Below are 13,218 nucleotides of genomic sequence, written 5' to 3' on the forward strand. Positions count from 1 at the left end.
TGTAGCCGTCTGCGCTTCATTACTGTTCACACACAGACAGTTGCAGTGTTTTTGTGTCAATGTTTAATGAGGGGCTGGGAGTCTGGGGACCTTACTGCTGTCAGGAGCTCCTGTAGTCTGGAGCTACCACCTGTTCCCATTCACTCCCGAAGGCCTTAACATATACACACACACACACACACACACACACTCATATTAAACCACACGCAGACACACAGGCATGCAAACAAGAAGGAGCACACACAAAAACATGTCTACACAAGCGCACACACTTGACAAACTACATACACTGATTTAGTCATCTTGTGGCACCACTGTCAGCACTGGATACATGTAAACAGGTTATTGCGGTTGGCTGAGCCTGGCTGTCTGACAGAAGCTACAAAGGCCATGGGAATATCAATTGATACATTTAATATTACCCATCAGCTCGCCTGAGATGACAGCGTGAAAGCTGCTGCCGTTGAGTGATCCCCCGCCGTCTTTTTCTGACACCTCCGCGTGATGGAGAACTGAAACATCCTGACTGATCGGCTCGTGCTCCCCACACACACACACACAAATACACACACACCTGCAAGCCCACAGACCGCGTCCCATAATGATCCATGACAGAGAGACAAACGCAAAGTTGTAAAAAAACAGAATGGTTCAAGATTCGAGAGGAAATAAAATGTACATTTCAAAAAACTAACTTTTATTAAAACAAAAAACAAAAAAAAAACAAACAAAAAAAAAAAATCAATTATTGACTCATTAACAAGATTATAAAACAGTGATTTAGTTACATAAATAAATTGATATCGGTGTATCAAATCTTAATTTCATAAGCATGTATACATGGGTCATTGTAATAAATAAAAAGGGAGAGCAAAAGATTCCTACACAAACGAAAAATAAAAAACAGCTAGAAAGACTCAGAGGAAATTGTTTCTGAAGAGAACAAGAGACACTGGACAGTATTTTTTTCCCATCAAACACACGTGAGGAATTGTTCTGTTAAAGCATGAGTTACACAGCCATTCACTTACTAATTAAGGACACTAAAGCTGGGACCAAAGGTTGGTTGTCTCTCACCTCTTAGAACGCGTTTGGTTGTTAGATAGATCTTCTGTTTGGTTACTTTAAAGCGTTAAGACAAGGCAAGAGAAAAGGCTGCTTTTATCTTTAATCAAGACGAGATAGAAAAAGTTGCACGGAAAAGGAGAAATCTGAACCAAGACCATAAAGGCGAGTGATGAGAGGACAGCTGAACACTGCAGAGGAGACACTGGAAATGTCTGCAATGAATGAAGGGAGAACTGAGGAGACTTGTTTCCCAAAATGGTGTTTATGTTAAAGTACTGAACCTGTGCATAATTACCAACGTGAATTTTGCTTATCTAGTTTATGACTATTGAGTTATTCTGGCAATGGTTATAGTTTAGCAAAGTGAGGCAGACTGCAGCCATGATATGTCCTTAAATACATGTAAGGCTGGACACAAGAATACACCATTTTTAACCAGATTCACCTCCAATTAGCTCTGGTATAAAGCACATTATAATTTTCCCAATAAGATTCCATGGAAAACTAGGCTACTACAACAGCTTACATGCATAAGTAAGTATCTTAAGAAAATCCTGTTTTGCGTTTTTCAGCCATTTATTAACCAATGCCTGGAGTAGTCTACCTCCGTCCCCTTCCTAAGCTTTAGTCAGCAGGAATGAACCACAATGTTTCTCTCTGCCACAAATGAGACAAAACCTACATCTCTGATGGCATCCAGCGTCTCAAGTATGAACACTTGCGGCCTTGTGAGTCCAAAAAGCTGTCGACAGGGTCAGTTTAGTCCTTCTGATATGTTCTGTTTTCAACAAATGAGGAAAAAAGAGAAGACAAAAGAGAGAAAGAGATGGAGAGCCAGAGAGAGCAAACTACAGCGGCTTCAAGTATTTCACATTACATAGAATACTCTGTATAAATTAGTTAACATATACTTTCAGTTCCTCCATATTCAGACATATACTATGGCATATATACAGAGTACAATAAATGCTTGCTCATGTGTCATGTTTTTGTCTTTTTCTTGTAGTCAGTCGTTCATTTGTTCCGCCTTTTTTTCCTGCGTAGAGTAATCCCTGAGAACGTTCTGGTTACTGAAGGTTCCACATAATGAACTATAACAGTAGAAAGTCCAATTTCCATGATTCACATGCAAAGAGGGAAGTGACACTGGCCTAGTCTGAAAATACCATACAGTGGATGGCTGTAGAGATGGGGTGGGGTGGGGGGTGCGGTCGAAGCTTTTTCTGATCGTATTAGAGCCAATTTCTTTTTGGGGGGTGTGTGTAAGAGTACTGATGTGAAGGCAGTGATGTCCAGCAGAGCTGAGCACAGAAACACTGACTTTTAGTTTCCTCTTACCAACGGTCTAAACAGTGAATCCCCCTTTTAATTAACACTGTCAGCTATCATAGATGATAAATACCATGATAGCGCAGCTGGGAGCAGGTTCAATACCGAATCATGAGGTAGTGGTCTCCCTCTGGGTATCTGCTTCAACTAGAGAACTCAAGTGTATCAGTCAAATCTTGGCTGTTAAAAACCACAGCGGCGCTACATCACTTTAATGAAGCAATAATACTCATTATCTTTGTCAAATGTGTCATCACTGCAGTGTCTGCACACTGTCCTCTGTATAGAACAGGTACCCATTATGGAGGTGCGTAAGATTACAACAATAACAACAACGGGAGTTAGTTAAGAGCATTGTTGTGTTTAATGGAGCTAATGCCTGGAACCCAGAGAAAGCTAATGGCTGCTCAAGTGCTGCTGCTATGTATGGAGAAAAGCTGATGGCGGCTTTCTGTCAGTGCTAACCCAAGCTGTGCCGAGCCGAGCTAAGCTGTGCAGTGCTGCCCAGCGCCCACCAGCAAGGGCCTGGACAGAGGGAGGTGCTCTGTGTGGTTTTAAAGCCTTAGTTTCTCTTTGAGGATGCCGAGACATTGTTGTTGTCATTTTTTTGTGTTTTTTTCTTTCTTCTTCTTCTTCGGGTTTTTGTTTTTTTTTCCTTTTTGTTTTTACATGAGCGCCATTGTACAAGGGGCTTGTACAATATACACTGAAAAGGGGGGGAAAAAAAAAAGAAAAAAAAAGATGCTTTTAAATCATGAAATTAAGGAACAAAAAAATTCCAAAAAAGCCATTTCACCTTTCATTTTCATCTCGCACACATGTAGAGAAATACACACAACATTCACAATGTGACAAATTTCCTCTCTTCTCAAAAATAAAAACACTTCTGTACACATAGTAGTAATAATATTATTAATAATAATAATAATAATAATAATAATAATAATAATAATAATAGTAATAATGTTTATAACAATAACAACAGCAAGAACAATAATACCGCATGTGGCTCTTGATTTTTTTGTCATCTTTTCCTTTCTCTTTTTGCTTCATTCTACAAGTCACATCCCTCTTTTTACTTGTCTATTAGTCCAAAAGAAGTTCAAAAGGCAGACTCAAGTTAATAGAAAAGTACTAGAGTGGGAGGGCTGCGTTTGGCAACCCCCAGCTTCGCCCTCAGCCGAACCTCTCCCTCACTAGCATCATGAGTTTCTTTTTGCCCTTGTAGATCTGTTTCAGGTTGTCTATGAACTGGGTGAACTGAATGTGTCCGTCGTGAGCCATCATGAAAGTCTCCCGGGCCTTCCCCAGGAACTCGATGAACTCGCTGTAGTGGCGCGGGCTGATGTGCGTGAGCCGCGAGTGAGTGGTGTTGATGTAGGCCCCGATGGTTGCGTCCAGCAGCTGCCTGAGCGGCGCCTTGTCCAGCGACATCAGTTTCCCAGAGTTTCTGCGGCTGTGCAGTGCCGACACCATACCCGGCGTGGTCAGCGTGCATCGCCGCAAAATGTCAGAGAGCACGGTGGCACACTTAACACTCTTGACCACCAGGGGGATAACAGCAGCCAGCTCATTCTTGCCCAGCGAGTGGCTGAGCGCACAGGCCCACAGCACATCATTGATGGCTGGGTGCGTGTCCTGGTTGTAACTGAGGTTCAGATGAGCCATAGCTAACGTAGCCAACTTATACGCTCTCATCGGGTAACCGCGGTGTTCCATGTAGCGTGCAATAGTGAACAGCTGTGTGTAGCTCATTCCTGTTGCCGCTGCATCCAGTACAATCTGGTAGGCTGTCTCGAAGGCAATGTGGTCCTTTTCACAGAGTGTAAGAGCAGAGAGGGCGCAGTTCTGGGGGTCCTTCATGGCACACTGCAGGGCAAGGGTGCGAGCGGATGAAGCCAGGTTCTCCTGCTGATGGCAGTCCAGGTGGAGGCGGACGATAGTGCTGTTGGACATTACTGTGGTGGCCACGATACTGGTGGCTTCGGTGGGGGTGAAGAGGGTGAACCAGCTCTGCATGATGCTGTCCAGGGCATACACACCTGGCACACACAAAGCAGACAGAAAGAACAAGAATTGTAGAGAAATCTGTAGCACAAACATGTGCACTGTACACCTTGAACGAGGATGACTTACCGACTTCTGTGGCACATGTGACTAACCAGCGCACCATCTCTCTCCTTCTCCAGTTTAATGTGGACAGAGTTATTCTCATCACCTGCGGAAGATGGAGAGGGATGGAGCAGAAGGAATGTAAGGTGAGTGGCAGATTAAACGCGTACAACATTGACGTACACATAGAAATGGTAGAGTATTCAAATTATGTTTGGTACCTAATCCATTTGTCACTTCAACAGTATACTTGAAGAACTGTAAGGGCAAAGATTACATTACATTTCCAAAAGTCATTCTACGTGGATGATTTGTCATCAAATTCAATCAAACTTAGTATTTCACAACCAGCTGATGGACAGACTTTCACACAAACTTTCAACTGTAGGCAGAAAAAGTTTGGAATACTGTCAACGCTTCAAACCAATAATCACTTCAGTTTGTGACTTTTTTTTCTTCTGATAATTCAGACCAAAGATTATGAAGAATAACTATTCAGTGACCCAGGAGACAAAATACGTGGTCACTTCCTTCCGTCATAGGATGGCTGTCGAATATGGACGTTATACATAAATTGGTGAACATTTTAGTACAAAAACAGTTTCCTTAAAATTATTTCCTTATTAGGATTTATTTCCCAAAACAATAATGACACCAAAGTTTTTCAAAATATTCTGCATCGTGAACATCAAGGGAATAACGTTAAATGAAGAGAAAACAGGACTCTTTCCTTCATGTAGCCAGTCTAAAATCTGCTACAAATGAATAGAGTTATTATGATTATCATATTACTGATACACATTTCTAAACATTTTTAACAAATAGGTTTCATGGAACTTTATTTGGTTTTGGCTCAGTTGTCTCAAGACTAAAATAAGATTTGTATTACTGCAAAATGTGCAGACTGATACAAACCTGAACTTACTTTTTCCTTTTTTACACATTCACTGGTAAAAATTAAACGCAACCCTTTTTTTTCCTCTAAGCATTTTGGTCTTTTGTTCACATGCTAATGCACTTTCACATCACTGAAAAATTGATCTTTTGGTAAACCAGTCTTCAGTGAGGATGTATAAACTAAAAGAAACCAAGAGTCTTGGAAAAGACGACACAGACACCCACACTTGCCTTCTAATTTGGTCTTCTCAGTCGTTATTACAGGCTTATTACAACTATGCAACCAGCCCTCAAGCATACGGTCAGTATATGTAAACAATAGTTCTATAGATACAAACACACATACGTTTAAAAAAGGTGCATTGTCAGGCATGTGGAGATCATTTCTTAAAGAAGTACTACAAAGCTCATCTTTGGTAAGATTGGTCTCATCAGACTTTCAGCCTGGAAACAAATATTATTGTGGACGCAGACAAAAAAAAAATAATTAAAAACTGACCAACAAGGGTGATGTGTTGCATACCTGCAGTCCCAGCTCCAGGGAGACTTTGAGAAGTGTGATGTCCGGCAGGCTGTCCATAAGGGTGGCGATCTTGAACGCATCTTGTGCCAGTTTAAAAATATGAGACGAGGAGTGAATGTTTTTCTGGATGGACTCCAGGACTGTCTCCAGCCTGCGACTGTCACCTGGAAGAGGACACAAACACAGGGATAGTTTAGAATCGATGACTTATTTGCATGTATTTCCACCTTTTTTTTTTTTTAAGTGAATACATTTTTTTTTACGTGTTTTTTTTATGCAAACATTTGTGCACCTTTGGCAGCGGTGAGCATGGTGGAGGCCAGCTCGCACTGCTGAGACTCTATGTGGCTCAGGGTGAACCAGCGCGGGTAGCGGTTGGGAACAACGGACACGATGTGGTGGGGCCGTGAGAGATCACCGGATGAAGCCGTGGACTCCAACACAGGCAACCTGACGGAGAAACGAAAAAAGACTCAGAAATAAATTTGCGATCCAAATCTGCTTTTTTTACATTTTGTTTTATCTATAAATATAACCATTAAGTTATCATTTCTTGAATACTTCAAATAATTACTTTTAAAAAAAAAAAATAGTTAACCCTCTATTGACGTTACGAACCAGCAGATTGAAGATAATGTTCCAACAGAAAAAACAGAGGCACAGAAACGAGGGATGATAATTTAAGTCCCGCAAATCATCAACATCAGAGTAAAATCACCTCTAGCTTCAGATTGAAACAAGCAGACAGACACGAATACTGTACGGACAGGAAAGGTCTTCATTATGATGATCTGAAAGTGACTTCAAAATGAGAATGACTTCAGTCATCACCAGGGGATTACACTTAGCATATCCCTGCAATTTACTTTCAACCTAGTGTTTAATCACCTAGAAACCAAGGTATAATTAGTATTTTCTTCACTCTAATTGGTCATAATGAAGTCAGAGATGTGCAACACCTGCCAGTGGATGGAGAAGCTTTACTAGTTTCTGCCTCTCATTATAATAATACCGACAGGGCCAAGTCTTCACAAGCATCACGAGCACAACACGATTACCACTGTGGCCAGCTCATCTCCTATTCTGCTTTACTTTTCTTCCCTCTGCTCCCACCTCAGTTTCAAAGGTCTTCTTTCCTTCAGAAGACAGCACAACCTGGCCTTCTCTCAGCCAATCACAAAGCTAATTGACTCCATTGGGAAATTAAGGAATTCACCTTCCAGCCCTGTAAGGCTGGACACACATCAAACAAATACCAACACACATCAATGAAAGACCCAGGGCACACACTCCGATAGACACACACACACACACACACACGCACACACACACCTGCCCTTTTGAAAACACATCAAAGCCGGCCGGTAAAGGCAATGTGATGCTAAATGCCAGTTTCAATTTCAGAGCAAAGTGCATGTGATACTGTTGCCACGTGAGTGAAGGCATTTACAAAAACAGCCTCGTCTTCACTCGGTTTTGCCCGCGAGGGCGCAAGCAGGGCTCAAACTCTCACAGAAAAAAAAAAAGGTGATAAAAAAAAAAAACCCAGTCGAGATGTGGGCAAGTGTGAACACTGACACTTGCTGTAAAATGGAGATGCTTGGAAAGCCCTAGCAACAGCATGGTTCGTTCCACACACAACTGAAGAGCTGCTAAAAGCTTCTAGCTCACTGGGGCCTTCTGGAAGATTCCTGGGGTGTTGCAAAGCAAAAAAAAGAAAAAGAAAAGAAAAGAAAGAAAGAAAGAAAAAAAAGGAAAGAAGGGCCTTGGGTAAAGATGGAGGCCTCATCAACATTCCTGCCTTTGTTTGGTTTTCACCAGAGAGCCAGAGGCCTCCATTGGATGGGAGCTTGAGAGGACAGGCCTGCTGAAAAATAGCTCCCCAAAACATTGGAAGGAAAATCTGCACTGGGCTATTGTTCCATGAGAAACCAAAAGGGATGAAAAAAAATCCTCATGGACTGCTCTGAAGTGTTCAATCAAAGCACGGGTACAGTTTATTCACTGGTGTGTTCTCACTGAGGACCTTGTAACTACAGCCATCTGCTGCAAGCTTGTTATAAGCATGATCATGTTTGTGCAATAACTCGATGCAAACTATCACCTCATGGAGAGCGTACTTAAAACACCAGTAAAGTACAGAGTGGGACACAGAGTGGGACACTGTAGCACCCTGCCACATCGGGGGAATGCTGCAATACTAGAAGAAATATGGTGATGGTACCATAGAAAATAGACCCCCTGCGGTGAAGGGGGTCTATTTTACAGTTGGGTGAAACAATATTTAGACAATGTAGCATGTAGTTTTAATTGTAAGCTTAATAATAACTGGAATTAATTCATACGCACGTATAGGAGGAAAAGAAAATGGATGAGAAGCATACATGAGATGATGAGAAAAAACAGTCCAACCAGTTTTTACCCAAATCCTGAGGGCCTTTGGGTTTCTGGTCTGCATCACCATGAATACTGAACTCTTTACCTCACGCTCTTTTCCCCCTCTCACAGTAAACACCCTTCACTTTCACAATTCATCAAGAAACACATCTATCAGCTGAGCGACACATCCGGTGGAAGACCTCGACTCTATACACAAACTCCCGCAGGATGAAATCTTCAAGAGGGATTTGACCAAAGAGGCAACCCCGAATTTGTCTCTCAAGAGTCTGGGTTGCTTGAAATTGAATTTGTTTACATGATGCATTGTTTCTGCAGAGTAAGGATCTCATTAAGATGCCGTTAAAGTCAAATAATCAACTTCTCAATAACCAACTTCTCAGTGGTCTTATGAGTGTTTAAGGACTTCCGTACCCTAAGCCTGCACTGTGAGAGGAAAACATGTACATAGCAACCCTAAAAAAAAAAATTGTTGGTTCTGCTCTGGATACGTGTGGTCGTGATGATGTTTGGAAAAAGCTGGCGTTTTCCACTGCCTGAGGCAAATCTTATACACAGTTCGGCAAATATAATAAATAAAATGTTTAAAAAACCCCAAAAAAACAACATCTACTACTAACTAACTAACTAACTAACTAACTAACTACTAACAGTTAATATTGTGCTGAAGTACAAGTACGTTCCGCTGTGAGTAAAGCACACATTCACCTTGTGTTCTCAGATTCTCAATAGGGTTCAAATTTCAACCCTGTTGGTGGCCAATCCATGTGTTAAAGTGATGTCTCATGCCCCCTTAACCGCTCCTTCACAATTTGAACCTGATAAATCCTGGAATCCTGAATTGTCCTCTTGGAATATCCATGGAGAAAAGTCAACTGATGGAAAAACTTTGTGATTCAGCCTTATTTTTGGGCATACAATGTTGCTGAATCTTGACCTGACCAAATGAGGCAACCCCAGATCATTTGTTTAGTTAATTCCAGGTGGTGACTTGGCCTGGTAGTGCATGAGCTTGGGCGCAGAGAAGGCAGCATTTCTTCATTTTGTTTGATCATGTCTTTGCAAGGTAAAGGTCTTTGAATCAGGATTCAGGTTTATTTCAAGCTTGAGCAGAGAACAAGGTCATGGTCACGATTATTTATAGAGCACCTTATAACAACCCAAGTTGTCCAAAGTGCTTTACATAAATAAATAACAATAAAATCCAAAAGATAAATTAAACAAAGACAATTTCAGCAAAAGATATATGCAATCGACACACAAAGACAACATTCGTCTCACCCAGGTCTTAAAGCCTGGGAGAAAATGTCCAGAGTTTCTGACGACTGCATATGCAGCGGTAACACAGCTTAGGGGCAACCACTGTAAAAGATTAATCGCCTTTAGTTTTAATCCAGGTATAGTTTGTTAGTAGACTTCAGAGCTCCAATTGGTTTGTGACATGTGTGATGTATCATATCAGCTAAATACTCGGGGGCCAAACCATTAAAAACTCTTAAAAATCAGGATCTTAAAATCAATTCTGAATCGAACAGGATGCCAGTGCAGAGAGGCCAGAACTGGGGTTATATGTTCCCGTTTCTTTGTACCCGTTAAGCATTTTGCACAAGCTGTAGGCGTTGCAGAGAGCGCTGGTCTAAACCCTCGTACAACGAGTTGCAATAGTCCAGTATTGAAAAAACAAAGGCATGAATCACCTTCTCCGGGTCACTAGGAGAGAGGTGAGGTTTTACCCTGGACAGAAGTTGCAGCTGGGAAAAGGCACTTTTGACTACAGATCCAACTTTAAATTAACTTATTTAAAGTCACTGTCAAGAATGACACCAAGGCTCTTCATGACAGAGCAGTTTTTTTAACCAAGGGAAGGGGGCAGAGCATCAACACAGTCACTGTAAAGTCCATGGTACCCAAACACTGTGACTTCTGTCTTCCTGTCATTTAGGTTTAGGAAGCTGAGGCTTATCCAAGTCTTGATGTCAGTTATACAGATAAGTAGAGTTTATTTGTAAGGGGAGATAAATCGGAACATCATCAGCGTAACAATGAAAAGACACATTATGTTTGCGAAGAATGGATCCAAGGGGCAACATGTACAATGAGAATAATAAAGGGCCTAAAATAGATCCTTGAGGCACCCCGGAAGTTAGAGGGGTCACACTAGAAGAAAAATCTCCCAAATGAACTGAGAAGTTCCTGTCAGTCAGGTAGGACTGGAGCAGCATGAGGGCAGCACCTTTGATACCAACATACTGTTCCAGGCGTGACAGCAGGGTTCTGTGATCGACCGTGTCAAACGCAGCAGTTAAATCTAATGTTACCGTGATGGGAGCACACCCAGAATCAACAGTTAAAATAAGATCATTAAACATTCTTAAAAGGGCAGATTCTGTACCATGTCGAGGTCTAAAACCAGATTCGAATTTTTCAAGAATGTCATTTTTCTCAAGAAATTCTAACAGCTGGGTGGCCATTACTTTCTCTAACACGTTTGACAGAAAGGAAAGTTTAGAGATAGGCCGAAAGTTAGCGAGGATAGATGGGTCAAGGCTAGGCTTTTTGATTAGTGGCTGCACTATGGCATGCTTAAAAGGAGCTGGTGAACAGGCTGAGCTAAAACAAGCATAGAGAACATACTAACCAGCACAAAAAAAGAAGCGATCAATATGTTAAATTGTCATTTCTGACTTAAATAATTTTAATGGATGCATTGCAAAAGGAAGAGAGTTTAAGTGGTTCTGCTGAGAGTTCAGCTCCCTGTGAGTGTCACTGCTATAAACACTGACCTTTGCTTATCCTAAGTCATGAAATGCAGCACTGCATATTTAAATTTTATGGATTATGCAAACGATCAAAAGTTGATCAAAGATCCTCAGCGATCATTAGCTTCGGAGGACTTGCATCTCATATGGAAATCCTGCATGATAGCGCGCGGCTGGGATTTTTCTCTTTGGTTTGAATAGAGTTTAGATAAGCACAGTCTCCCGAGAAACAGCGAGTGTCTTCTTCTGCTTCTCTGGCTGCAGTCAAATTCTGGGCAGCCCATGAATCAGTAGGCAGATCTTGTGTTTTTGCCTTGGCTGCTCACGCCAAGCCATTGCAAGGCATATGCTGCTCTCGCACGCACTAATTAACCTCATCTAAGGCGCATAAACACACATGCACGGGCTTTAAAATACTCTCGTCTGTATGCGTTTGCATATGGAGGCAATCCGACTTCTTCTTCCCATAACAAGAAGCTACTTTGAGAGCAACTGTGACAAGAAAAAAATGGAGAAAGCAAGTGGAGAGAAAAAAAAAGTGTGTCTCTGTGTGTGTGCAAGAGCTAGACTTTCTATCTCTCCTTTTATCAATGATAGTGTTATAATAGGTCCATTAAAATAGCCCTGGTTACTTTACCTCCTCCTCTATATTTAACTATCCTCTGTCCCGTGGGAGCGAGGAGGTATATGCTATCGCATTACACTACGCTACATTACACACATTCATTATGTGCTGAGTAGACACCCCTGGTTCCCAGGAGCACCCATAAGTGGCCATATTATTCTAAATCGCCAGTTTCACACCAGAGAAGTGAGGATGGAGGATGTGAGGGGAGGAGACAACAAAGGTGAAAGGAAGTGGCAAGGACGGATAGAAAGTGGCTGACTCAGGGAAAGCAGGTTTGGGACGTTGGTTTAGAGGTGTGTGGGGGGGGTTGACACAGAGCAGCTGGATGTGCAACCTTAAAGTCACGCTGAAAAACACAAACCGTCTCATTTTGGTTTTGTTAGCATGTTATTTCAGTTCCAGAAGCCTCCTATATAGGTTATGGCAGGAAGGTGTGAAAGATGCGTCTTTTTGTGTTCTCTAAATGATACAACATTCACCGATCCTTTGCCAGTTCCGCAGCAAAGGACTCCGAGCAGCCCGGCTTTGTAGAAACACAACAAACGTCTTCCCCCACGCCGTCCTCTCCCTGTTGGTTCGGCATGTGTATGTGTGGATACGCGTGTGTGATTCCTCTTCATTACAGCTGCACTAATTACACTCTCATTAATGTAATTAATATTCACTGATCCAGCTCCCACAAGTCACAACATCAAAACACAGCAGTGTAGACTGATTAACACCACACGCATGTATGCATTGTCCACAGATTAATACACACAAGAGCTTAATACAGAGAGATCACACGGACAACAAGCAGACTCATAAAGGCAATGGTACCCCCACTAAACATAGAAGGTACGTTGAACTGCAGAAAAAGCCTGACATTTCTAATGTTCTTTTAATCATGGTTCATCCATGAAGACCTAAAAGCTTCAGGAGAGAGTGCACTAATGTGAGCATAAAAGAGGAGATCGCCACGTTATCTTACAGTATAGATGAAATGATTTTATATGGAGGCATTACAAAATGTTTTACGGTTGGAATCAGGACAAACCCGACTGTGATCCTGCTGGTTTTAGATGTTTATTGACATTTAAATGCTTCATTATCCCACTTTTGGGGAGAAGGGGGGGGGGGGGGGGGGGTTCCAAACCTAGAGATTAGCATTTTATTCATGAAATAAAAATCTGTTAACTGTGATTAATTATTTACGTGTTTCTGATATGAATGCAACAACAGCAGCAAAAACGTGGAGGACCTACCGCATGGCTCTCAGTGCAATTTTGTACGCCAGTTCAGCGTCATGAGGTAGGAGAGAGGTGAAGAGATAGCGGGCGAAGGTGTGCATGGGGACACTCTCTCTGTGGACAATCTCTCCGAGGCCAGAGTAAGGACCGGCTGTTCAGAAAACACAAAACAGTGTGGCTGTTGTTAGTGCCTGGACAAACAATCAGGGGAAACCCACCAAAATGTAGTTATCTGTCTTATCATCTCAGTTCATTTGTCTGCTAAACGAACAGCAA

The 13,218-nt window shown here is 41.9% G+C and overlaps 1 protein-coding gene across 2 annotated transcripts in view; it reads right to left on the reverse strand.

Moving 5' to 3' along the window:
* Positions 1–741: 741 nt before the first annotated feature.
* Positions 742–13,218, reverse strand: part of LOC142382181 (zinc finger SWIM domain-containing protein 6-like) — a 45,855-nt gene continuing 33,378 nt past the window's right edge. Inside the window, exons 10-15 of one of the 2 annotated variants that reach the window (XM_075467752.1) lie at positions 12,958–13,093; positions 6,222–6,379; positions 5,930–6,093; positions 4,731–4,767; positions 4,534–4,615; positions 4,115–4,439 (exon numbers count right to left, since the gene is read on the reverse strand). In XM_075467752.1, coding sequence (XP_075323867.1) covers positions 4,214–4,439; positions 4,534–4,615; positions 4,731–4,767; positions 5,930–6,093; positions 6,222–6,379; positions 12,958–13,093 — 803 coding nt within the window. In that variant the 3' untranslated portion in view covers positions 4,115–4,213. Of the gene's footprint in view, positions 4,440–4,533; positions 4,616–4,730; positions 4,768–5,929; positions 6,094–6,221; positions 6,380–12,957; positions 13,094–13,218 lie in introns of both variants that reach the window. The other variant, XM_075467751.1, reaches the window with a different exon arrangement.

Source organism: Odontesthes bonariensis, chromosome 6 (assembly GCF_027942865.1).
Source record: "Odontesthes bonariensis isolate fOdoBon6 chromosome 6, fOdoBon6.hap1, whole genome shotgun sequence".
NCBI classification, from domain to species: Eukaryota; Metazoa; Chordata; class Actinopteri; order Atheriniformes; family Atherinopsidae; genus Odontesthes; species Odontesthes bonariensis.